Source organism: Phycodurus eques, chromosome 4, assembly GCF_024500275.1.
Source record: "Phycodurus eques isolate BA_2022a chromosome 4, UOR_Pequ_1.1, whole genome shotgun sequence".
NCBI classification, from domain to species: Eukaryota; Metazoa; Chordata; class Actinopteri; order Syngnathiformes; family Syngnathidae; genus Phycodurus; species Phycodurus eques.
In genome coordinates this window covers 22,662,856-22,687,870 of record NC_084528.1, presented here as the reverse complement: position 1 = coordinate 22,687,870, position 25,015 = coordinate 22,662,856, and the positions used below count along the sequence as shown (strand labels likewise).

Sequence of the window (25,015 nt, the reverse complement as noted above, 5' to 3'; positions counted from 1 at the left end):
CAGAGGTCATGTTAAAAAGGTTTTATTTCAACAAGTGTTGGAATCTCGTTTGTTGTTCTCGTTGGTTGAAAGAGTAGAAAATAAAAACAGTAAAAGTACATCAAAGGATTAGAAATCACATCAAAGAAAACAAGACACGTCGTGTTTGAAGTCGATCCATCGATCTGATTTGTTTGCAATATTTATAGACACTCACTGGATTAGTCAACAAACATCAAAACCTCTCAGTAGCGTTTTTCTTTTTACCACGTTTACACACGCTGGAATTCTGGAATTTTCTTTTACAAAATACAACGATGCAGGCAGGGAAATGTGTGTGAGTATGTGTGTGTGTTGTGTGTTTGTGTGTGTGTATACGTGAGCGGTGAAAGAGGTAAGGGGCAGTCAAGTGACAGCAACAAGGTGGTGAAGGGATGATGAATGGGCGACAGGAAGGGGACGGAGCATGATGGCAGTGTCGGCTTGGCTGCTCGATGAACCCGTGTGGCGGAGGACGGAGTGGCGGGCACGGGTGGGTCAGTGGGCAGCGGTCAGTGTCTTGGTGAAAAAGTGTATTTTTCACATCATGTTGTTCTGCAGAGAGTTGACCTCCGAGTCGTCGTCGCCCAGCAGCTTGTGGTTGTCGTGTTTGGGCGTCAGCGCGTTGTGGATGTTCAGGGCGTCATCTTCCTTGGCCGGGGCCTTCAACGGCTCCTCCAGCTTGTTATGGGAATTGGGATCATCCTGACCAATGAGGAGGAGAGGGAGGAAGGAGGGAAGGCAGAAGATGGAGTTAGCACAGAAACCACTGGTACAACTGTCATATGTGTCTGGTCGCCTCTGTAAACTGCATCAATCATGCAACGTGTGTAATATCGTGCAACACCTGTTTCATCAAGTACAAGTCATCTGCTATGCCATGTAACGTTTAAGTCATCTAACGCGTGTAACATCTTATAATGCTTGTAACGGCATGTAAAACAAGTAGGACCTGCTGTGCCACGCGACACATGTAACATCATGCGAAATGTCACGTAAGGCCTGTAAGTCATGTAACATGCGTGACCCCCGTCGTCATTATGTGATTTGTAACGTCGTCATGAAATTATGAGCGTCCCCTGATGTTACACACGTATTAGCCGTGTAACATATAACCTGTAAAATCATCAAACGCTTGTAACGTCGTCATGACCTCTGTCACCATTAAATAATGCTATGTAATATGTGTAGAAGGTGTTAAATTATGTTACAGCATGTAACACGTGTAACGTTATATTATAGATGTATAAGACCGGTTATGCATGTTATGCACGTAACACGTGTAAGTCATGTAAAATGTGTAACATGTAACATCATGTAACGATCATATTACTGTCATGACCCCTGTTGTTAGTTAGTAATACTGTGTATCACAAATGTAACACTATGTAACATCATGTAACACGTGTATCAGAATGTAATGCGTGTAACGTCAGGGAAGACTTCAAACATCACGTCACACAGGTAATTTCGTCACGTGCAACTCAATTTATTACCAGTTTTGTTATGTAGCAAGTGTAAGGTCATGCAACGTCAAGTATGCGTATGCGTAACGTCATGTCACGTGTGTCAGATGATGTGTGTAATGTAATGTGGGGGGGGGGGGCGTGTCAGTGTGAAGTATCTTGTCTGTGTGTCATGATATCCTGTTGGTGGAAAAGGTGAATTGCATGAATACAACCTCACCACCCTGAACCCTCCCTCTGCCCATTCAGACAAACTAGGAGGCACATGCACATCACATGCAACTTTGCCACCCCTCCCGCCCAACCTTAATATTCACCACCTATAAAATATTGACTCATGCCTCCCCTCGCCCCACAACACTGGGGTCTTCTGTGGGTACCACCATCAGAATGGTTTAAGGGGCGTTTTTAAATTTTTTTATTCCCTATCATGACCGGCAGCGTCACACTCAAACTCACACACTCACACACACGCCACACACACACTCATGAAAAAAAGTTCATGTGATTGTTACGTGTGTGTCGTGACATAAAGTGGATTTACCAGCTAGATCGTAACTTCGGGCAGGACGTGCGGGTACGTGACTTCCATGGTTACGGGGTACGAGCCTTCTTTCCTTCCGTCAGCATGAAACTGGAAAACGTTTTGGGGTTTTTGTTTTGGTTTGTTGGGTTTGCTGGCGGTGCATGTGGGTGGTAGTGGTGGTGGTGGGGAGCTGGGTTTGGCGGTAGGGGGGGTGGCACAGACTCACGAGGAGTTTCCAGTGTTTTTTTTTTGGAGGGGGGTGGGGTGGGGAACAGAGATAAAAACAACGTTCTGATGGTGATGATGATGAAGGCACACGCACACTTTGGGCATACCAATGACTCCTCAAACCCCACCGCCACCCCCATTTTGAACCAGAAAGTAAGAAACTTGAACAAGTTTTATCAGTTTAATCGGAGCAATAATAATATCAATATTTATTGATACTAATTATTCCTTATCATGATGATTATTTTGAGATGTGGGTGAGACTACCAAGCTGCCAACTTCCTTGTCACTTTCCTCTTACTCCCTACTTAGTTTTTCTTCATTCCTGCGCACTTGCTTCCTTCTCACAAACTGCCCATTACTTCTTACTTCCTGCCAACTTCCTTCTCTTTTTCTGCTCACTTCTTGATCATTTCCTTCTCACTCCCTTTTTACTTCATGCTCACTTTCCACTCCCTGCTCACTTTCTTCGAACTTCACTCCTTCACATCACTTCCTTCTAGTTTTCTGCTCACTCATTTCCTTCTTAGTTCCTTTTCACTTCATGCTCACTTTTTTCTTACTTCCTTCTTACATTCTACTTACCTCCTGCTTACTTTCTTTTCACTTCATTCTCATGTTCAGATCACTTCTTGATCATTGACCTCTTATTCACTTTCCACTTCCTGCTCATTTTTGTCTTACTTCTTACTTCCTGCTCAGTTCCTGATCATTTCCTTCTTACTTCATATTTGGACATGACGATCTATCTATTGAGGTTTTTTTTTTTGTGTGAGCATTGTGGTGCAGTGACAGCTGAGGTGATTGATTGACTGACAGGTCTGTTTGGTAAGGTGTGGGGGGACGGGGCTAACTAACAACGTGGCAGGACGAGGTGGGACGGAGGGGCTGGGGGGTTTATGGTCTTACCTCGCAGTCGGACTCCTCTTTGGTCTTACACTCCCACGTGTATCTGCTCATGGTTTTCTGAGGGGAGGGGGGGGGGGTTTCAAAGGTTACACTCCTCAAAGGCAGAAAGGCATCGTTGTCATGGCGACAGAGAGACAAAAGAGGCGGCCAGAAGGACAAGGCAGACGGAAAGTGAAGAAAGAGACGCTAATGCAACGCTAATTAAGTGAGTTTGTGTACTTGATCAGTTTTTATTTCAGAGATAAACTTCTCCCTGATATTTTATTGTTTTTGAAAGTATTTGCAGTATATAGCATACGGCTTGACTTGAGTGCCGACGCTAACAATGTGAACAAGTTTGTTTGTTTTCAGAAATGAAACATAAGTACAATGTCCGTGGTAAGCTAGTCATGTTAATTAGCTAAAGCACAACAAACTGGCCTCTGAGAGATTTGTGTTAATTTTTCAATGAAAAAGGAGTTAGCATAAGTGTCTTTAATATGTGAAATGAACACATTTGGTAGAAATGAAACATTTTCAATTAATCATATCTTTAGTTGTATAGTGAGTAAATGTAGCTTTTGTTTAACAATATTGTGACTATTTAGTATTGTGAAGTAAAATGACTTGGAGAGATGCGATGAAGATGATTTTTTGGCTTGTTTTTTCAGTTGTTTTTGTGTGTGAAGGTTGTGAAAATGTTCATTTTTGTGTTTGCTTTGAAAAGTAAGTTGGGAACAAAAGTAGCAATGGGCTGTTAGAGGGTGGTACCACTTCTACCAAACTGCAGGGGGGAAAAAAAGTTGTAGCGTTAAGCTAAGGTAACCCATGAGGGTACCAACTGAGTTTGTTGATGGTGTGATTTTTTTTTTGCAAATACAAAAAGAGATGCATCGTGTAATCACATCATGCTAGGCTAAAACTATGCTAGCAGCTAACCATGCTAATGTTGTTTCGTGTGCGAGTGTTCAGTTGTGAATAATGTTTTTCATAGTTAGCCAAAGTAGCAATGGGCCAAAAGAAAGAATGCAGGGGAAAAAAACAAAAAACAATAATAGTCGCTAACTCTTATGGCTACTAACTGAGCTTGCTGAATGGCGTAAAAAAATAAAATAAAATTAAATAGAACATGTTTACAAGATTTTTTTCCCTTTGATGTATCCTGTGATCCCATCATCCTTGGCTAATATTAGGCCCAGCAACAAAACATGCTACTGCAGCTAACAATGCTACTGTTGTTTTTAAGTGCGAGAGTTAAGTTGTAAAATTGTTGAGTTTGCTTTGAAAAGTTAGCAGGGAACAAAACACTGCAAACACTGCACTTAGATAGAAGTGGGAGTACCACTTCTATCTAAGTGCAGACAAAAAAATACATCCAATAGTTGTAGCGCTAAACTAAGCTAACCCATGTGGCTACCAGCTGAGCTTGGTGAATGGCGTAAAAAATAAATCAAAATATCTAATAAGTGCAGACAAAAAAATACATCCAATAGTTGTAGCGCTAAACTAGGCTAACCCATGTGGCTACCAGCTGAGCTTGCTGAATGGCGTAAAAAATAAATCCAAATATAACATGAGAGCATGTTACAATGATGTGTTTTTTTTATTTTCTTTTTCTTTGATGCATCCTGTGATCCCATCACATAATGCTAGGCTAATGCTATGGTAGCAGCTAATGATGCTATTTCAGCAACAATGCTACTGTTATTTTTCGTATGTGAGAGTAAAGTTGTGAAAATGTTCTTTGTTGAGTTTGCTTTGAAAAGTTAGCAGGGAACAAAAGTAGTGATGGGCTGTTAGAGGGTGGTACCACTTCTACCAAAGTGCAGACAAAAAAAAAAAAACACCAAATAGTTGCAGCACAAAGTTAAGATAAGCTAACCCATGCGGCTATCGACAGAACTCGCTGAATGGCGTAAAAAAGAAAAAAATATTCCAAACGAGAACATGACTTGCTGTTTTCATGCTAGGCTAATGCTATGCTAGCAGCTAACCATGCTACTGTTAGTGGACTTTCAGAGAGGTCTTGCATCTCAGATGTTTATCCTGATAGATAGGCCCCACATTGGATGATGTCACCCAGCCCCTCCCCTTGCCCCACCCACTCTCAGGATAAACAAGACAGTTTGTTAGCTTAGCAGAGCTGCAGTGGCAGGCATGGCCACGACTTACCGAGCAGAGAGGCGAACAGAGAGCGCAGGTTGGAAAGAAAGATGGCGGCGGCGGCGGGATGGAGGGAAGGAGGCGGGGCTTGACTGTGTCATAAAAATTTTTTATGCTATGCTAGCTATTATGCATTTTTTTTCCACAATGCAAAAATTCCCAAGTGTCTTAATAACACATCTGTGTCAAAATACCCCACGTATCAACAATTAGAGTCATGTTTTTATAGAATGATTTTCATCACCAAGCCACCAAATTACACTTGTCAATAAACGTAGCGATGTGGTACATGACAAGGCCAAACACAAATACCTCCTAACTCCCATATCGAGAACTGAATCGAACATTATTTTCAGAAGTTAATGGTGGTAAAACTGTCAGCTAATGCTAATCTGCGCCAACACTTGCAGCTCTGCTTACCTTTTGGCTTTGACACGATAGTGATTCTGCCAAAGTGGTTATTTTGCTCTGGAACTTTTTCCAGCCGAGATGATCATGTCATTGACTGAGAAACACAGGGTGGGGGCAGGATTATGTAAATTAGACCCACTGTGATGTCACAATTTAGCAAAATTTAGAACAGCTCGCTGACAGACACATTTTCAGAAATTGTGAGATAACTATATATTGACTAAGTTGTTTAATTTCACACTTGAGGCACACAACTATTGCATTTGTTTACAAGACATTAAAAATAAAATGTTCTATATGTCCCCTTGAATGAAAGACAAGCGAATGTGATGGATATGACTTGAGCAGCGGCCCAAGTTCATGGCTGCCTGGTTGTCATGGCAACAGTCTGCAAGATGGACGCACACAAGTGCCTCGCTGTGATTGGACTGCGTCGTTTTAAGGAGAGACCTTTGAATTCATCAACCATATCTACAGGATGTCACAAACATTAGTACACCCCTCACATTTTTGCAATATTTTATTTGATATCTTTTCAACAACACAACAGTGAAGTGTAATCACTTTTGTGAGATACTGTCCACGAACATAAATCAGCTTTATTAATTTCACAGTCAGCCGCCATCCTTCAGGGAAAAGTTGCTTCTGGAGGCCCCCCCGCCATCCATCCCCCTCTCCCGCCACCCCACCCTGGCCTCAGACTGAGTCTCTCTACAAGGGGTACTCATGCCCATGCGTCGGGGGTAAGAAAAGGGGGAGGAATCAGATGCAGAAAAAGGGAAGAAGAGAGCGGCGGGAGCACGTTACCTGACAGATAATGTTATCATAGTAAGCCAATGCACGGGCATGGGGGGCGTTAGGAGGGGTGTCGCACAGTTTCCTTACGTTTGGGTGGGAGCCCTCAGCGATGGTGGACAGCGAGAAATTATCATTGTGAGCCTCCGATGTGGGCCGGTACTTACTGCAGGGCGACACACCAACCAGGAAGAGCAAGAAGAAGAAGAAGAAGAAGAAGAAGAAGAAGAGCAAGAAGAAGAAGAGCAAGAAAGAAGAAGCAAACTTTTCATCTGTGATGCAAACATCAACATTCAAAGAACCTCTATTGCATCAAACCAGAGATGGCCCAAGCCTCCTTGGGGCCCTGAAGCAAAATTGGACATTTTAGGGGACCCCTATTTCTTACAATAATATTGATTATTGATCATTCATTGTTGAATTTCCCCTTGAGAGATGACGAGGAGTATTATAATAATAATAATATAATGTTACATTGAGATACAAGTCTAGCCCCACCGCCCAAAAAATAACAATGTGTTTTTAATTAAGAATATAGCACTGTATATTTTACAATATAAAAGATTGAATATTAACATAATTAAATAGAATGTAAAGAATTAAACAGTTTTTGCATCATGATTGAATGCCATCCATCCATCCATTTTCTGAACCACTTCTCCTCACTAGGGTCGCGGGAATGCTGGAGCCTATCCCAGCTATCATCGGGCAGGGGGCGGGCTACACCCTGAACTGGTTGCCAGCCAATCGCAGGGCACATACAAACAAACAACCATTCACACTCACATTCACATTCATGCCTACGGGCAATTCAGAGTTGTCAATTAACCTACCATGCATGTTTTTTTTTGGGATGTGGGAGGAAACCGGAGTGCCCGGAGAAAACCCATGCAGGCACAGGGAGAACATGCAAACTCCACACAGGCGGGGCCGGGGATTGAAGCCTGCACCTCAGAACTGTGAGCCAGACACTCTAACAAGTCGGCCACCGTGCTGCCTATGACTGAATGTTACAATTCAATTCATTGCACTGTTCCTTCCTATGTGCCCATCTTGGCCACCGGAGGGCAATATAATACATACAGACCCAACAAGTGTCACCACCAATCTCAGGTAGTAAGAGTCATAACTACTCTGCAATAAACAACAGGGAGTGGACCAAGTGGGATACAGAATATTATCTAAGCCAGTGATTCTCAAAATGCAGTACAAGTAAAACCAGTGGTATGATGGCTCCCTCTAGTGGTAAAGGAAAGAATCACTGACTAAGTACAGTTTAGTTGTATTTAACTTAAATTAAATGCATTTGCATTTAACCTTTAAGAACGGTTTGTTCTTCAATATTCATTTAGGTGCAATTTCTAATTGGAACTTTATTAATACATTATAATTTAACCATTTAAATTGAGTTTTTAAAAAATGTTTCTATTGGCTGGAAAGCAGGTCAGGGTGTACACAGCCTCCTGCCCATGGTAGCTGGGATAGGCTCCAGCACTCCCGCGACCCTTGTGAGGATAAACGGCTCAGAAAATGGATGGATGGATATATTTAAGTGTTGTTGTTTGTGGTACATGGTGTAAAATGTTTTGAGAACCACGGATCTAGGCCTCTAACTGCAACAGCAAGAACAAATAAAATCACTTGGATATATAAAAATCTTATAAAATGTTCCAAAAACAGTATTGACTAAAATAAACAAAAAGGCACGCAAATACTTAAATATCGATGTAACTGAACAGAGGTAACTGAAAAAGGTGAAAATGGTTTAAAAAAATATATATAAAGCTGCATAATTTGGTTTTAAAATTATGTGGGTGGCACGATGACCGACTGTTAGCACATCTGCCTCACAGTTCTGGAGACCGGGGTTCAAATCCCGGCCCCACCTGTGTGGAGTTTACATGTTCTCGCCGCGCCTGCATGGGTTTTCTCCGGGTATTCCGGTTTCCTCCCACATCCCAAAAACATGCAGGGTAGGTTAATTTATGACTATAAATTGCCCGTAGGTATGAATGTGAGTGCGATTGGCTGGCGACCAGTTCAGGGTGTACCCCGCCTCTCGCCCAGAGTCAGCTGGGATAGGCTCTAGCACGCCCGCGACCCTAATGAGGATAAGCAGAACGGAAGATGTATGAATGAATGAAATTATGTTTAGAAAAATCAAAGTAAACACTTAACGTTATATGGTACTCTGTCCTTCCACAATACAACTGTAGAAAAAAAAGACTAGTCCAAGCTGTGTTAGTGGTCACAGGGCCTTGGGCCAGCTCTGCGTGAAACCTTTACAAAATGTTGGAGGATATTATCTATGTTATATTATCTAATATTACCTTACATTATTTTTGGAATTATCATAAAGAAAAAAAGACAAATGAGGACGTGTGTTGTCATGAATGTTATGTGCCAGGCTAAAGTCAAAGCAATTGGAACTAGGGGTGCAACAATTCATTCGTTACATCGATGAATCGATTTATTTAAACGGCGATCCAACTAGATCGATCTGTGCCCGCCCGGCCAGTTAGCCTTCTGGATGCAAATATATCGCTTTAAATCGTTTTAAAAGGTAATCAATCGATTGTATCAATACTAGTAAACAACGCATTGGCTTTACCCATGGCAGACTGTATATGGAGGCGTGGATGTACGTAGCTTAATTTTTCAGTTCGTGATTGGAGCGAGACACCACAGTATATGTGTGTTTTTCAAGCACTTTTATTGATTAAAAACGTCATCCTGTCCGGTGGATGGCAGATGAGAAGGCGGCGAGAAATTATCGACATGGATGCGTGTGACTGGCCTCGCCGTGCACGTTGAATCTTGCCTCCGAGCTCGCTATCTTAGCTTAGCTGGCTAGCTGCTAACACAGTGACGCGTTTGTGATCGACACATCGCTCAGCAGAGATCAAGTGTGAGTGTAAAGTGTTGTGAATGCTATTATCGTGGGAAAACGTGTACAGTAGAAATGCCGAGAGCGTTGCTGAATGCGCAACCGAGCGCGGCTGTTGAAACTCGCTTTTGAAAGAACGATAGCAGAGTACGAGGAGCAACTTTGTCGGACAAAAGAGGAGAACGGGTGACAACGTCAACTACTGGACGCTGTTTCCAATTTCACGTGGCCTGTGCAGTGTGCAGGTATTTATTTCACAGTCAATTGGTTAAATTTATGGCTTAAAAGTTACTGGATGGATTTCAACCACCGAATCGTTTTGGATTGTACTGTCCGAAATGAAACAATACTGTCTGTGAATCGAATCAACAACCGCGAATCGCGATGAATCGAATCGTTGCAATCGTTGCTTAAATGTTTACGAATGTTAACAGTATGATCTTCTTATGATTGACAACGGTGTTGATACTGCGAAATTTCATTTGCACTTCCTCTTCACTTCTCAGTTCTTCACTTAGGACACCCTGCTGACTTTTTAATGCATCTCACTTCCTTGTTACCACCTTCTCACTTCCTTCTTATTTGTTGCTCACGATCATCATCTTTTCTGCCTACTTCCTCCTCACTTCTCATTTCCTGCTCCCTTACTTCTTACCGCCTCCTCACCACTTTCTTATTTCCTTCTCGTGCCATTCTTGCTTCCTTCCTTCTTTCACTTTCTTATTGTCGTCCTTACTTCCGATTCATTTCTCACTTCATACTCCCTTTCTTACTTCTCGCTTCCTGCTTAATTATTCATTTCCTTCTTACTTCTGCCTCACTTTCAAGTGGCTTATTTCTCACTTTTTGCCACCTGCTTCCTTCCCTCTTCCTTACTTCCCATTTCCTTCTCACTTTCTCCTTGCTTTCTGCTTGCTTCTTATTTCATGCTTACTTACTCCTCACTTCTCTCCTTCTTACTGCCTTCTTTTGCCCTTCCTCCCTGTTTTCTTCTCACTCGCTTCTTCCTTCATTACTTCTCCTTTCCTTTTTCTTTCCTTCTCACTTCCATCCATCCATCCATCCATTGTCAACACCGCTTATCCTGGTTAGGGCCGTGGGGCGCTGGAGCCTATCCCAGCTGACTTCGGGCGAAAGGCGGACTACGCCCTGAACTGGTCACCAGTCAGTCGCAGGGCACATACAGACACGGACAACCATTCACACTCACATTCACACCGTCACTGAGTGGGAACTGATCCCACGCTGCCCGCACCAAAGTCAGGTGCAATCAGTGACCTCATCCTCACTTCCTTTTCCCTTTCTTCTTCTTTTCCGCTTCCTTCTGACTTATTCCGCTTCCTACTTCGTACTTCCTTCTCACTTCCTTCATGGGTCCATCTTACTTCCTCCTCATTTCCTACTTCTTTCTTGCGCCCTTATTTCTTCCCCAAACCCCTCCATCTTCCTCTTCCCCTTCCTCCTCGTCTTCTTCCGACACTTGATGAGGTTGTCTTCTCTCCATCCCCCCTGCATCGCCCCCTCCCTCCCTCAAGTTGCACAGCCGCATGTAGGTCACCCCCCCCCTCCTCCCCCTCCCTCCCCACTCTCCGACTGCCCTACTTTCTGCTGGATGTGGCGAAGCCATGACATCATCGTTTCTCTTTGTCAAACGTCTCCAGGCTAACGGCGTCTCCTCACCATTTTGGCCTTCATCATCATCAGTAGCAGCATCTTCATCATGCTATCCCTCCCATTGCTATGACCCCCCCCCCCCCCCCAGTGGTCTAAAAATATCCCCCCTAGCGTGGGAGCTGGCATCGCCGACCGAGCGTTTCGTCGCTGCACATTTGCATGTTCGATTCCAGTGAGCTTCCGCCTGGTCGCCATGGAGATGGCTGTTAAAACACTTGGCCAAGCATCCACCCCCGCCTGCAAAGAAGCGCCCCCCCCCCCCCCCCCTCCCCAATCTCACTGTCACCTCACTGCATTTTACATTCAGTCCACCTCCTCCCCCTTCCATCCTCTTCCTCATCTCGCCATCTTCCTCTCACATCTCGCCAACGTGAATTAGGAGAAGTAGACGCCATTTTAGCACCTGGACGTCATCCTATTCTTATAGTAAACACAGCATGCATCAAGATGGACGCCTGGTGGGCTTCTTCCGTGTTATTCTTTGGCAACGACGTTAAACTGCATGGAGTGAACTTAGAAGTAACCAAGTACACATACTTTGTTACTGTACTTAAGTAGATTTTTCAGGTAGCCTGTCTATACTTTACGTCATTATTTATTTCTCTGATGATTTTTTACTTTTAATCCCTACACTGTAATCTCCATACAAGTAAAGTGTATTTTTAAGTTGTTATAACAACCTCATTAGCATAGCATTTTATGTTAAAGTTCACAAAATTAGTAAAGCTGTATCCACACAATTTAATAGCATGAAATTCAAGCTAATGCTAGCTAGCGCTGAAACAATTAAGTGCAACATGTTAAGTGATTTTTTTCCCCCCGTCTTAGAATAGGCACTATGTAAGTTCATAAAAAAGAGAAATTCTTTTGTTTGCAGACTTTTTTTTGTTGTTGTGGTGCCAATTTATCAAAATGGGTATTGTATATAAGTGACAGTAGAAATATTTTTTTCTTTGGTACTTAAAAGTACATTTCAGAGCCTGTACTACAGGAATTGAATGATTACTTCTACTTTTAGTAGTCTTAGTGATTCGCTGAAAACCCCACTTATCCACGGTATTCTTTTGCCACAAGATGCCGCTAACGCGCTAGCCAATAGCAAAGTCGTCATCGCCATTTTAACGGGTTCCGAAACGACGACATACACGTCAGCGTCCTTGCACATTCCCCCCCCCCCCCACCACCCCCCAGATTGTAAGCCATTTACTGTATTTTTAAGGATAATGTTCTAAGACAAGTTTGAAACGATACTAAAGTGTTTCAGGATCATAGTTCGCGGTATATTTAGGGTTGAAAGTGAGGTGTGGACGAACTCCATTTGATCATTTTTAAGTTAAGTGCTGAAATGAGTGGGGTAAAATGATCTTTTTTAGGTGAACACTGTTCTATTTCAAGGTTTAGTTACATTTTTTTACATATAGAGGGTAGCCCAATATTGCATCATGCACTTGTTTGGCCTAGATGCAAGTGCATCTAGTATAAGTGAATGTTATGTGTCATCTTTGATAAAATATTTATAGATTTGACAAATGTTAAACTGTGTTTGACTTAGACCACTATTAAACCAAACATTTAGTGTCAGCAATTGGGCGGCAGGCATGAAACTTAAAATCACTGTTCTGCAAAATGGAGTTGGCCCACTTTCGTTCGCAGCGGGTTACTCATTTTGAGGGGGACGTGAATTATTGACGGATTTTCAACATTCGAGTCTGGTCTTGGTCCCCAAGTCTCCCTAATAGTAAGAATTCCCGAGTGTTCTGGGTTTATTTGACGTTAAGATGGCTGCCTCACCTGCGTCTGCGCAGCTTCTTATTCTCTGTCTTGAGTACGTGGAGCTTCTTGGCGAAGCAGACCACCATCATGAAGAGCAGCAGGACCACCACGGCCGACACGCCCACCGCCAGACACATGACCTGGAACTCCGTCACCACCGCCTCACAGCGGGCACCTTTGTGCCAGATGTAGTCTTGAACGTTGCACCTGAAGGAGAGGTTGAATAGCCATTAACACTTAGCCTCACCTCCACTGTGTTACCGTGACGACAATGTGTTACACTGACGTTTAGTGTCATCATGGTGTGTTACATTGGCGTTAAACCTCCACTGTGTTACCGTGACGACAATGTGCTACACTGACGTTCAGTGTCATCATGGTGTGTTACATTGGTGTTAAGTGTGTTACCATGGCAATGTTTTGTGTGTTACATTGACAGAGAAAATGTTACATTGACGTTGAGTGGGTTACATTGACATTAAGCATGTCACCATAACTTCATCTTAAGTGTGTTACAAGTGTGTTGATGCCATGTCTATTGTGTTGTCGATGTTGATGGGGTTACCATGACAACATGCGTACTGTGATTGTGCGTTACCATTACATGTTTCATGTTACACTGACATGTCATGTTACATCGACAGTGAGCGTTACCACGACGACCTGTTAAGCACGTTGCATGGTCGTTGAGCTAGTTACCATGACGACACGCTTAAGTGCGTGGTCATACATGTCAATGAGAGTGTGAACGCAGAGTCGCTGACAAAGGTGGTTTATGTAAGAGAATGGTAGGGGGGGGGGGGGGGTGTCGCAAAGTAGAGAGTGAGGAGGGGGGGGTATGTGGGATGTGCTGGTTGTCACGGCAACTCAGCCTGAGCAGCAGAATCTTTCTCATTCCATCACATACTGAAAAAAAATACTTTTGACATTTTTCTTCCACTTCATCTCCGCCCCTCGAGCCATCTCGCTGCTGCCCCCATCCCGCCCCGACCCCTCATGTGTCCTCCCCTCTGCCCCCCCCCCCTCCATTTTTTTTTTTTGGTATGAAATCAAACACACCCTGCAGAACTTTGTGTGTGTCATCAGTGGAACACGTCAGAAATCTTTGGCAAAAACAGTGTGTGTGTCAGTGCGTATGATTGTGTGTCTCTCTTGTTGCAACCTTGCTGGCAGTCGCAACTCTCTTGTGTCTTTGACCTATGAACTCATTGACTGTAAGTGAACCCTGACACACAAACACGCACACACACACACAAACACAGGCAGCAACAGTGCGTGCGCGTGTGGCTGTCCGTGCAGATGGTTTTATTATTGCGACTGTGTTTCTGTGAAATGTAAAATGGATACACACTCCATGCAAACTTAATTACATCAAGCTGCAGGACGCACACACACACGCATAGTACGCACACGCGCGCTGGCAGTGTTGAAAAGTTGTGACTCATTGAGTTTGTGCTCCACCTCTGAGTGTTTCTCATCTGTTGACATTTTCTTCCTCTCGTCTTTCTCTTTCTAAAGTGAAATGTCTCCCTTTGACGTCTCTTGTGTGAATGAATCAAGTGTGTTTACACACACACACACTGTAGATAACACATGCATAAAAAATGCTTGATGTAACATGTGTCATGTGTATGATGTCAGATGTATGGTATCACCTGTGTGTTACATCTATGATGGCACATGGACCATGTTGCATATATTTAAAGCATTTGACATGAGGTCAGGCGTATGTACAGCATATATGATATTTATCTTAAATGTGTGACGTAAATGTTCAATGTATTTGATGTCATGTTTATGTTATGTCGAGGGGGATAAGTTGCAGACCCACCCGTGCAGGAGTCAAACATTGTGCGAATCCTACTTCCAATGAAGCGCGGACATTGTGTAAAAATGTAAATAAAAACTCAATAAAATGATTTGCAAATCCTTTCACCCTATATTCAATAGCATACACTACAAAGACAAGATATTTAATGTTCAAACTCACAAACCTTATTTTTACGTTTTTTACAATTATTCACTCATTTTGAATTTGATTCCTGCAACACGTTCCCTAAAAGCTGGGACAAAGACAGATGTAGATGTATTCTGTTCTTAATTTACATTTTACACAACGTCCCAACTTCACTGGAATTGGGGTTGATATATTTAAACCAAAAAAATGTTCAACTAAACCATATTTATTTTGTCCAACAAAAAGTCAGCTAGCTTATTGCTAATATATAATGTGAGATGCCAATGATGGGCTAGCTGAAACGAGCATAGATGTTATACAACGACTACTTTAACACACACGAAGCAGCAACACATACGAACAGAGCATACAACAAAACTAACGGGCATTCTGTATATTGCCTCTGCACTGTGGAATCAGCGTCCTTTTTGCCTCCTCTTATTGCTCTTAATTACACTGTACCACTTCCAGTAGACCTCAGTGCTGCCCGGCATGTTGTGGCACAACATGGTACTACACTGAAGTAAATCTAAATTTTGGACTTGCCTTTATACTGTAAAAAAACATAAAAATCGCTTAACAATCTGTGATATAATGGGTGGGGCGAAAGATGACTGAATTGATAAGAATTCAGCAATTCCGATTCGATTAGCTATACTGGTGTTTGAGTCGATTCGTTATCGGTTCTCTCATCGATTATTGATACGATAGAGGGTTATATCGTACGTAGATGTTTATACTGTATATTAGTCTACAATATATATCGTTATATATCTGTAGTTCCGCAATTTCCTTTGTTGAAATTAAAGCTTTGCAAGTGTTGCAAGGTAAAAACTTTAGAGCGCTTCTGCCTTGACACCATGTTGGAAACCAAAACTCAAATATACTTCTTGCGTGTGATGTCATCAATAATTTGCGACATCAGAGGACTCGGTAAGCGGTCTCATCAGGCACACAAATGAACGATTCCTAGGAATGGAATTATTGCGATTATTAATTCCCATTCCTCGTTCACTGTACAGCGTATGTGACAAATATAGAGTCACATGTACAGTATGTTACACGGATGATGTCAGGTGTGTGTGTTACCTGCAGAATGTCCCGGAGTCTTCCAGCAGGTAACACTGTCCTCCATTGTAGCAGAAGTTGGGGTCAAAGTCGCAAGGGGAGCGACAAGTAGCGTTGATCATCTGATAGCCGGGGCGACAGCCGCCCATTCCGTCAGAGCCGTCCACCGGGGAGGTGGCCGGGGGGGCGCGCCGGGGCCCGTTCGGCAGAAAGGAGGCGGGACCCGCCGGTCTGGGGCGAGCTGGAGAGCCAACGTCGTCTGTGGTGCTGTCGGGGTACTTGTCGCTGGTGGGAGACACCCCGTCCTCATACGGGGTCAAGTAGTCGTAGCTGTCCGGCATGGCCCAGGATGTCGGGTCGCCGCCCTGGAGCTCGTGGGCCAACGACGAGGTGGGACGCGGACCCAAGTCCATGTTACGTCCACGGGAGGCGGGATCGAAAAAGTCCACGTGGAGGACGTCGAGTTGGGCGGTGGCGGGCGGCGGCGGGGCGGCGGCGGACGGCCGGTCCAGGTCGAACACGGCCGTGTCCTTGGCGTGGATCCACGGCGGGTCGCTACGCGGCACAGGCTCCTCGCCCGTGACATCGCCTGGCAGACGGTTGCCAGGCAACAGCAGCTCCGCCTCCACCGAATCGGGGCCGATCTCAGATGGCGAGAGCGTGCCGCCCACTTCGGGCACCGGCGCTTCGCCAAACATGCCGCTGCTCAGCTCCTGCTCCTCGCCCACGCCGCCGTCCCGAGGCACGCGGCCCGCCCTGGGCGTCACAGTGTTGACGGAACCGCCGGGGCCGGTTCCCATGGTGACCGCATGGCTAACATCAGTAGGACCGTCCTGATCACTAAGTGGGGCGGTCCCGTTCAGGACGGCAGTCAGCTCAGTGGTGTTGGTCGCTATGACGACTCCTGTAAACACACAAAAATATAAAGTGAACTCAACAGACACACAGGCGCACACACTCCGGAATGACATGGGTGACATCACTTGACGCGTGAGGCATTAAGGGATGGATTAAAGGAGTAGTTGACTAATGCACTCCCAACACTCGACAGTACAGATTAAAGATTAGCAAGGACACCATCATCGGCTTCAACACACAGACACAAACAGACAAACACACACACACACAAACACAGGCTGTCATCGATCTTGAATAAATGCTCAGCACTCATGCATGTATGTATGGTGGTTGCAAACGCTTCACAAGGGGACAATGAAGTTTATCCTGATGCGATGACATGAATTCCAAATTGTGGTCGGAGGAATATTTTCCTTCCTCCAACTGGATTCAGTCACTTTGGGTTTTCCTTCTGATCCGAAATGTTTTGATGTGGTGGAAACGAGAATGTCGTCAACACACAGTGGACCCAATAAAACATGTGCTTTTATTGGGTTTTTTATGGCAGCCGCACAGAAGCTCGCAAGCATGATGGCGCAGCGGTCCTCCGTCCAGCGGGATCAGCAGCATCTGTTGCCATGGATACACAGCTTTCATTTCCTACCACACACACACACACACACACGCGCGTGCACATACACACACACAGAACATCTGCTTTGTGGTATGAGACGGGCTTTCGGAACACATCGTAGTCATTTTTCAGTTCGCCATTAAGGTTATTCATGGGTTAAATCCTCGCAGATGACCCACAGTCCACTGCTGCACACGCACGCGCGCACACGACAATGAATCTTAATACCGATGTTTGCTGCTGCTATATTGATCCATTACAATATCCATATTTTATACTATTGTGTCAACACTGTACAGCAAGATATGAGAATTTAAAAAATTGGTGTACTGATACGTCAGAAGAGAGAATGCAATCGCTAAGCGACATTTGGTGCTGGTATATCGATACTGTATCGTTAGCGAAAATGATACCATACATATCAACATTTGATGGAGTGGTATCGATAGTGTATTGTAAGAATTCATCATATGATACATAACTTATCGTAGTATGTTTGACGCTGGTATATTGATAATGTATGCTAAGAGATAAGGACACGATAGATGACTATAGTGATAATTTACATTAGCTGAGGTGGGGACAGTAGCAACTACTCTACTCAAAAGTAGAGTACTGTTACTTTAGAATAATATGACCCAAGTAAAAGTAAAAAGTAGCCCTCCAAATAAAACACTGAAGTGTTCAGGAAAACAAAACTACTCGTACTGAGTAACTTTCATTTTTTTTTTTTTTTTTTAAATCAAAGCACGAACGACAACTAGACAAAAAGTATTAAATCAGGAATGTGCAAATGCAAGGCATTTAGCACAAAGTAATGGAGTAAAAGTACCGTTTCTTCTTGACAAAAATACACAAGTAAATACCATACCATAAGAGATTATTGTACAGTGTGTTATACTAATAGAGATATTTGATGCTAGTGTATCAATATTGTATTGTTAGAGGAAAAGACACGATACATCACAACATCGATATTGAAGGCCAATGTATCAATGCTGCATTGCAAGAAATAAGTGATATATCAATATTTGATGCTGCTGATTTTAACACATAATGAAACGATACATTACGATATCCATATTTGATGTCAATGTATCAATACTAAATGATCAGAGATAAACTTCTGATTCATTACAATATCAGTATTTGATGCCAGTGTATCTATACTGCGTCATTAGAGAACAATATGTTACATCATAGGTTCTCAACTGTCGTGACCCTGGGACCCAAATTTGTATGCAAGTCCGAATGTGCCTTGGTCTATCACTATCATACCCTAGTGTAGTCAAAATTATAGTACAAAACAGTTATCGGCCAAGAATATAAAACATTGGAAACCAGTAAATACGACACTAACTGAGCGTGCCGTCTTGTACCTTGCGAAAACGCCATCTGTAACCTGGAAATATCGTATGTCGGTACCATCGTAAACTGACAATTTTTAACCAGCTGTGGGCGACCCACCAGTTGAGGATCCTTGTTACCTTGACTTTTGAGTTTTAATCACGTTAGTACTAATTGTGACTTTTTCTTTCACGTCACTCGAGCAGCGCCGTATCTGAAACTCGCTCATAACTAAAATTTTGGCTCGGAAAACTCTTAAGCACTCGTAAGTCAAGGTACAACTGAACCGATATACAGTCTGCATGATTGTTTTAGTTTTGTATTTGCCTGCCAGGTAACAAGGTCGCTACCTGCACACTACTCCATCACGACCACACACAGCTCACAAAGAGAGATGCAGTTTCCACGGCGACGGCTCGCTTCCTGCGGCGGGATGCAGATACAGCGGCTTTGAGTTCATCGGGTTCCTTTGCAGCGCAACAAGAAGGAGGAGGAGGCGAGCGGAGACAGGTGTGGGAATGATGATGCCACTCGCACTCACACACACACCCCTGAATGACGCGCTCCAACTTTGAAGCATGGCCATTAGCATGCGGCTAAGGTACAACCTAAAATAGTTTAGCATTAGCTTAACTCACAGAAGCTTCGGATGCTAATCGATGACACGTGCGCGCACACACCCACAAGTACATGAAAGTATGTCATGAATAAAGGGTTGCTGTTGAGTCAGTATATTGTACTTCCATCAGTAGTGAATCAGTCACATACTAAGTCACTCAATGAGTGATTTCCTGACCAGATACTAAATCACTTACTGATCACATACGAAATCACTTCCACAGTCACATACTAAGTCAATGACTGAGCTACATTCTAAATCACTGACTAAGTCATGTACTCACACACGTATTGACTCACACACTCAGTCACTTACTAGGACACTTACTGAGTCATATACTAAATCACTGAATCATATACTGAGTTACTTATTGAGTCACATACTAAATCACTTAACCAATCACTTAGTGGATCACATCAGTATATGATTCAGTGATTTAGTATACGACTCAGTAAGTGTCCTAGTAAGTGACTGAGTATGTGACTAAATCACTTAACCAATCACTTAGTGGATCACATTATAAACCACTTCTTGAGTCACATGCTCATTCAATTATTGAGTCACATAGTAAATCACTGAGTCACAGACTCAATTACAGACTAAATCGCAGACTGACTCACTTTATTCGTCACATCTTGAGTCACGTACTAAAGCACTTACTGGGCCACTTACTGAGCATATACTGAATCACTTCCACAGTCAGATACTAAGTCAGTGACTGAGTTACATTGTAAATCACTGACTGAGTCATGTACTCAAACACATATTGACTTACATACTCAGGCACTGACTAGGACACTTACTGAGTCACATACTAAATCACTGAGTTCGTTACTGAGTCACATATTGAGTTACATACTAAATCACTTAACGAATCACTTAGAGGATCACATTATAAACCACTTTCTGTGTCACCTAATAAGTCAGTTACTGAGTCACAATCAAAGTCAGTTGCTGAGTCACATACTCAGTCAATTCTTACCGATTTACTTTCAGAGTCACACACTCATTACAGACTAAATCACAAAGTATCTTAGATGAATCACATACAGAGTCACATACTAAATCACACGCTGAATCACTTTGAGTCATATACTAAATCACTGAGTCACACACTAAATGACTTACTGAGTCACATACTAAGTCACATACTCAATCACGGACTGACCCATATCTCTGAATGAATCATGTACTCAGTCACCTTCTGAGTCACTTTCTCTGTCACATACTAAATCATTTACAGAGTCACTCAGTAAACCACTTATTCAACTTTTGAGTCAAATACGAAGTCACCAACCTAAGTCATTTCCAGAGTCACATACTAAATAACTCAGAGTAAATAAATTAGGTGTCACCTAATTACAGACAAAGTCACTTAATGAGTCACATATTAAGACACTTACTGAGTCGTTTACAGACTCAAATACTTAATCATTTATTGACTCAAATAAATAATAAATGAAATCACTGTGCTATACTCAATGTAGATTTGAAGTGAAATCTGTATCTGTTTTTAAAAATAACTGTAAACAAGTTCAGCGTGCTGTGGCTGTCTGCCTCTCGTACGCGCGCCTGTGGGTATTTGACGTGCGCGCAGCCCACCTGGCAGACAAAGAGTCCGTCGCCGTGCTTTTGTGTGTGTCAGAATGTCCGTGCGCGCGTCCGTATACGTGCGCGTCCACCCCGTCTTTCCCTCATGCATTATTCATGCGCACATTAATCTTCTTTGTGATGTGCGCGTGCACGCCGACACCCATCTGCGTCCCGTGGCCGCCGGCCGCCGCGCGTGTGCGTGCGTGCACGGTGCGCTGACCTGATTTCAAGTGTACTAATAAGTGAACATCTGTCTCGTCACGCGCCCTCATTTCTCCGTGCGCGTATGTGCATCACAAACGCCAGAGGCGCACGTTCGTCCGCACGCGCGTGTCGGCTGCTTGTCAGCGCGCGTCCACGTTGACAAGCAGTTGACGTGTGCGCGCGCGGCCTGCAGGGGTGTGCACGTTACTCTCCTTACCGTGCACAGAGATGAAGTGCAACAGCAGCAGCAGCGGCGGGAGCGCGCGTGCCATCCGCGTGCCTCGGCGGCGGCAGCTTCCTGTGCACGAGCTCGTCTCCATGCTCGGCGTGCACGCGCAATCCACAGCACAGGAACGTGCGTGTGAAGAAGAAAAAGAAGAAGAAGAAATAGAAGAAGAGGAGGAAGAGGAGTCTTCTTCACTCGGCAGCATCGCCCCTCGGCTCTACTCGGTTCGGTTCGGTTCGGTTCGGCTCACGGCTCCATCGCCTCCAGCCGCGCACGGTGATCCGTTCAGGGGCTTGATGCGGTCCGGTCCGGGTCGGCTCGGCTCGGCTCGCTCACAGTGGAGGGAATGAAAGAAGAAGACAAGTAGAGAGAGAGAGAGAGAGAGAGAGAGAGAGAGAGGGAGAGAGAGAGAGAGAGGGGGGGCGCTCTGTTCCCCTCTTCCTCCTCCTCCACCCCCTCCTTTCATCCTCCTCATCCTCCCTCCTCCCCTTCTCAAAACTTTCCAAACATGTGACAGCTTCATCACTTCCAGTTTTTTATCACAGTGTTCCCCCGCTATTCAGAAGTTTTTCTCTGTGTGTGTGTGTGTGTTTTTTTTAACCTCTCCACTGTAATTCACTCACCTATTTGCTTGTTGCTTGTTATGCTCCGGCCAAAGCCATGTCTAAGAGTAAAAGTACTGCTTTGGCGCCACACAATGTAGAACGGCATTACACAAAACCGCTCAATACAGAACAACCCTACACAGAACCTCACAACATACAAGTATACAACAGCGGTACCTCGACTTACGAGTGACATGACTCACAGGTTTTTCGAGATGCGAGCCATCGCTTGGCCGATTTTTTTTTGTCTTGAATTGCGAGAAAAAAATTGCAGCAACACATATAGACAGGCAATATAACAACACTCACAGGCGTACGGTATATTGTGGGAAAAAATGACCAATATTACTGCAGTTTACTGAGCAGTTGTGACCGTCTTCTTCGTGTACAGCGGGCCCCCGCATATTCCCGATCGGCATTCACGGATTCACCTACGATTCCCAAACCTTTTATTCGCAGAAACCCTTATTTGAGGTATTTTTTTTCCGATGCCCAGCTAGACTCACACACACACACACACACACACATTGAGCGCAGGTGTCACTATCTGTTCTAGGTGGTGGTGTGAAGCCAAACTAGCGACACACACACACGCCAAGCTGTGTGTGTAATTTTGTGTTGTTTCTTTTCTGTTGTGTTTGCTAACCAGAGCAGAAGTAATGCTTGCTTGCCCCCCCGACCCCTCCCTCTACATGTCTGCTGTCCCTCCCCCTCCTAAAAAAACACACCAACAACAAACACACAAACATGCTCACACGTTTAACCAGAGGTGTTTAAAGTACTCACACGCTGAACTTAAGTACAAGTACAGATACTTGTGTATTATTTGTGTGTGTGTGTGTGTGTGGGGGGGGGGGGGATACTTGTTTATTTTTTTGCCACAAGTGCCTTTCACTAATGAATAACATTTCTGCACACTTTGTAGGACAACTTTGGCATTGTAGTAGGTCATGTTCGTGAGGCAAAATTGTACATATGGTTTACCACTGTGTGCTACTAGTGACAAGATAAAATGTTACCGCTTCAGTAGTAGTAATAGTAGTGCACAGTTTTCCCTCATTAGAAACGTAGTTTTCTTAGTAAGGACAAAGACCGTACTAATACATGGACCTTAGAGTTCCATAGCGCATTTTTTCAATGCAACGCAGTAGCAAAATGACTAGGGCGCATCAGTAGACTGTCTTACGATAGTTTTTTTCCCCCACTATATTTGTCATTTTTGTCCTACTAATTAAACCTTACTGTGCTGCACGCATAACATTACTATTCACAATTAGAAGGTACTGTATGTGTCAGACACTAGTAGCCTCCTGAACCTGACTAGTAGCACCCCCAGTAACATGTAGTTATCCAACTAGTGTGCAGAAATGTCATACAGTAGTAGAAAATTTTATAAGACAGTCATTCTACTAGTGCGCTGAATTGTCTTACTAGTCAGGACAAAGAGCCTACTAGTAGACAGACAATCTTCATATCAAGAATATCCAATAAACACTCAAAACAGCTTTATGGACAATGAAAAACAACTAGGGAGCCTTTTTGGGTCACTACGAGAATCCAGGAGGCTATTAGTGCAGGACAGTAGTTTACTAGGAAGGTTGAATAGAGCAGAGTCGGCCAAAAATGGTACTAGTAGTGGGAAAAACATTACTAGTACCAGTGATTCAACCAGGGGGCCGAGTTCTAAGCGTACTACTACAACCCCAATTCCAATGAAGTTGGGACATTGTGTTAAACATAAATAAAAACAGAATACATCCATCCATCCATTTTCTGAGCCGCTTATCCTCACTAGGGTCACGGGAGTGCTGGAGCCTATGCCAGCTATCATCGGGCAGGAGGCGGGGTACACCCGGAACTGGTTGCCAGCCAATCGCAGGGCACACATAAACAAACAACCATTGGCACTCACATTCACACCTACGGGCAATTTAGAGTCTCCAATCAACTGACCACACATGTTTTTGGGATGTGAGAGGAAACCGGAGTGCCCGGAGAAAACCCACACAGAATCCAATGATTTGCAAATCATGTTCAACCTATATTTAATTGAATACACTACAAAGACAAGATATTTAATGTTCAAACTGATAAACGTTATTGTTTTGAGCAAATAATCATTAACTTTGAATTTTATGGCTGCAACACGTTCCAAAAAAGCTGGGACAGGGTCATGTTTATCACTGTGTTACATCACCTTTTCTTTTAACAACATTCAATAAACGTTTGGGAACTGAGGACACTAATTGTTGAAGCTTTGTAGGTGGAATTCTTCAGCATTACTGGTGCCTTCACAAATGTGTAAGTTACCCATGCCATTGGCACTAATATAGCCCCATACCATCACAGATGCTGGCTTTTGAACTTTGCGTCCATAACAGTCCTGATGGTTCTTTTCCTCTATGGCCCGGAGGACACGAAGTCCACAATTTCCACAAACAATTTGAAATGTGAACTCGTCGGACCATAGATCACTTTTCCACTTTGCATCAGTCCATCTAAGATGAGCTCGGGCCAAGAGAAGCCGGCGGCGTTTTTGGGTGTTGTTGATAAATGGCTTTTGCTTTGCATAGTAGAGTTTCAAGTTGCACTTACGGATGTAGCGCAGATGATGAAATCCCTAAATTCCTTGCAATTGTACATTGAGGAACATTGTCCTTAAACTGACTATTTTCTCACGCACTTGTTCACAAAGAGGTGAACCTCGCCCCATCTTTGCTTGCGACTGACTTCAGGGAAGCTCCTTTTATACACGATCATGGCACCCACCTGTTCCCATATCAAGAATATCAGAGAAATACTCAAACATACTTAGCCCACCCCGCAATGTAGAATGCAACACGGCGAGATGAAAATATTATGAGTAAATCCAACACATCCCCTCCACTCTCTTTTCTCTCCCCTCGAGGGACTCTCCATAACATCGCTGCCGCCAATCTGCTGCTCGGGGGAAAGTTTAGCCGCCCGACGCAGCAGTTCTCCATTTTGCTATTATCTCATGTGGGTTGTGCCTGAACAAACAAGATCACGGATACAAGCGGCCGAAATGAATTTCCTTCGCAGGGTGTCCGAGCTTTCCCTGAGAAATAGGGTGAG

At 43.7% G+C, this 25,015-nt stretch overlaps 1 protein-coding gene across 4 annotated transcripts; it reads right to left on the bottom strand.

Annotated features, from left to right (window-relative positions):
• Positions 1-6: 6 nt before the first annotated feature.
• Positions 7-21,679, bottom strand: LOC133401545 (chondroitin sulfate proteoglycan 5-like). Of its 4 annotated transcripts, XM_061674679.1 has the most exons (7): positions 21,306-21,679; positions 15,876-16,758; positions 12,848-13,036; positions 6,586-6,661; positions 3,148-3,204; positions 2,029-2,118; positions 632-723 (listed from the first exon to the last, which is right to left on the bottom strand). In XM_061674679.1, the coding sequence occupies exons 1-6, from the start codon at positions 21,517-21,519 to the stop codon at positions 2,032-2,034; spliced, it is 1,506 nt and encodes a 501-aa protein (XP_061530663.1). In that variant the 5' UTR covers positions 21,520-21,679; the 3' UTR covers positions 632-723; positions 2,029-2,031. The 4 variants fall into 4 exon arrangements, with proteins under 4 accessions (XP_061530660.1, XP_061530661.1, XP_061530664.1 ...); XM_061674676.1 differs by lacking the exon at positions 2,029-2,118 and having other exon boundaries at positions 7-723; XM_061674677.1 differs by lacking the exons at positions 2,029-2,118; positions 3,148-3,204 and having other exon boundaries at positions 7-723.
• Positions 21,680-25,015: the final 3,336 nt, after the last annotated feature.